This window comes from Myotis lucifugus, unplaced genomic scaffold (assembly GCF_000147115.1).
Source record: "Myotis lucifugus unplaced genomic scaffold, Myoluc2.0 scaffold_54, whole genome shotgun sequence".
In the NCBI taxonomy this organism is placed as follows: Eukaryota; Metazoa; Chordata; class Mammalia; order Chiroptera; family Vespertilionidae; genus Myotis; species Myotis lucifugus.
This window is the reverse complement of record NW_005871102.1, coordinates 6,680,402-6,682,009: the sequence shown is the minus strand read 5'-3', so window position 1 is coordinate 6,682,009 and position 1,608 is coordinate 6,680,402. Positions and strand designations below refer to the sequence as shown.

The window sequence follows — 1,608 nt, the reverse complement described above, 5'->3', positions numbered from 1 at the left end:
GGGGGTAGTGTTGTTGCTATCTTTGGTCGACGGTGAGGTCGCTCGGGGTCAGCCTGCCGGTTCCGTGCCCACCGGAGCCGCAGGAGCGCGGACCTCCGCACACCAGGTGTCCATAATAGCGTCCAGCGAGGCGCGCCCGGAGGCCGGCGCGGGAGGGACCCGACGGTGGGGGGTGTCCCGCAGGCTCCTAGCCCCCCGCGGCGGCCCGGGATCGCCCCCTGCCGCGCGGGGTGCGCTCCAGCCCTTTCCGGGGAGAGGGCCCGGGATGTCCAGGGGGCTGACCCGGCCCCCGGAGAATAAGGGCCTGGTTGCAGCATCAAAATGCATTTTCGGAAGCGACTTCCTGCCTCTAAATTAAAAGTGTAACCTGTCGTCTCACAGGGGCAAGGAAGGAAGTGAGAAGGCTGGGAATGGAATGACATTTCTCCCCTGGGTACGCACCCGCTGCGGAATTCTTCCACTGTGTTGTTTATGTTCCCCAGCTTGCCTTTAAAAGACTCGGAATTATCCGGACCTGACATCCTCCTTTGCGGGCCTGCTGAGTCACGGAATATTTTCGGTGCCAGAATGACTCAGTTCACAGAACCTGAGCCAGAAGATCATGAGTTCTGTCCCAGATCAGAACCGGGGCACTTCCCCGGTGCTGACCGAGAGCAGGCAGGGAAGGCAGGGCGCCGTGAAAGCGCACAGCCTAGGGCGGCGGTTTCAAACCTTGCGAGTCCCTAAGCTTAGTGGATGCAACTAGTGGTTCTCCCGGTGACAGATTTAAAAAACAATCAAAAATCTTTCCGAGATCTTAATAGTAAAGTGAGAATAATGATCCCACCGGGCAGAGAGGGCGGGGTTTGGGACCCTGAGGTCCCTTATAGAAAGGGATGATGGGTATCTAAAGGAATGAAATATGTAATGTTAGGTTACTATGGTGGCAGCCAGTGTTAACGCTAGGAGGACTTTAAGGAGAAGGATCTGATTGAGGAGAGGAGGGGTACAAGGGACTTGTCAAAATGCTGAGGTTGCTTAGCAAGTGCATAGATCACTTACGTTGTTCATTTATTTAACGAGATGGGTGGAGATAGTGCGTGGCTGAAAGTTTAACTCTTCACCCCTGCACCTCCTCTTTGGGAGAAGAAAGTTGTAGGGCTGTCCGTAGCAATGTTTTCATCCTTTTATGCCTGAGTGGAAGCAAAACAAATATATTCATTTATACCCAGAGGGGATGATAGTGGGTCCTTGATTGTACACAAAAACAAACGAAAGGCATGTAAGACAAAGATAAGGATGTTCGTTGTCAATGAAGCGACAGACATTTTTAATAAATATATTAATGCATTTGCCTTATAAACCAAGTCTTTTATTAGATATTGTCAAATGGTGAGGTCTTTTTTGCCACCAAAGACTCGAAAGGCTGCAAAGCCAAGTGCTTGTCCCTGCTCCCTTTTGGGTTCTCGTGTCCAAGGGTACCTTCATGCTATCACTTATGCTTCTCTGTACCATAGTTTCATTACCAGAACCTCAACTGGTATTTGTAAAGCACGTAGCAAGATTTTAAGTTAATTTCTAAATTCTGTTGCTCAATGGGGATGTGTTATAGAGACAATGAAATACCTG

General features: G+C 50.4%; 1 protein-coding gene across 1 annotated transcript in view; it reads right to left on the bottom strand.

Annotated features, from left to right (window-relative positions):
• LAMC1 (laminin subunit gamma 1) overlaps window positions 1–521 on the bottom strand; it is a 106,235-nt gene extending 105,714 nt beyond the window's left edge. The window contains exon 1 of the mRNA XM_006089015.2: window positions 442–521. Within this exon, the coding sequence (XP_006089077.1) occupies window positions 442–521 (80 nt within the window). The remainder of the gene's footprint in view (window positions 1–441) is intronic.
• Between the last annotated feature and the right edge of the window lie 1,087 nt (window positions 522–1,608).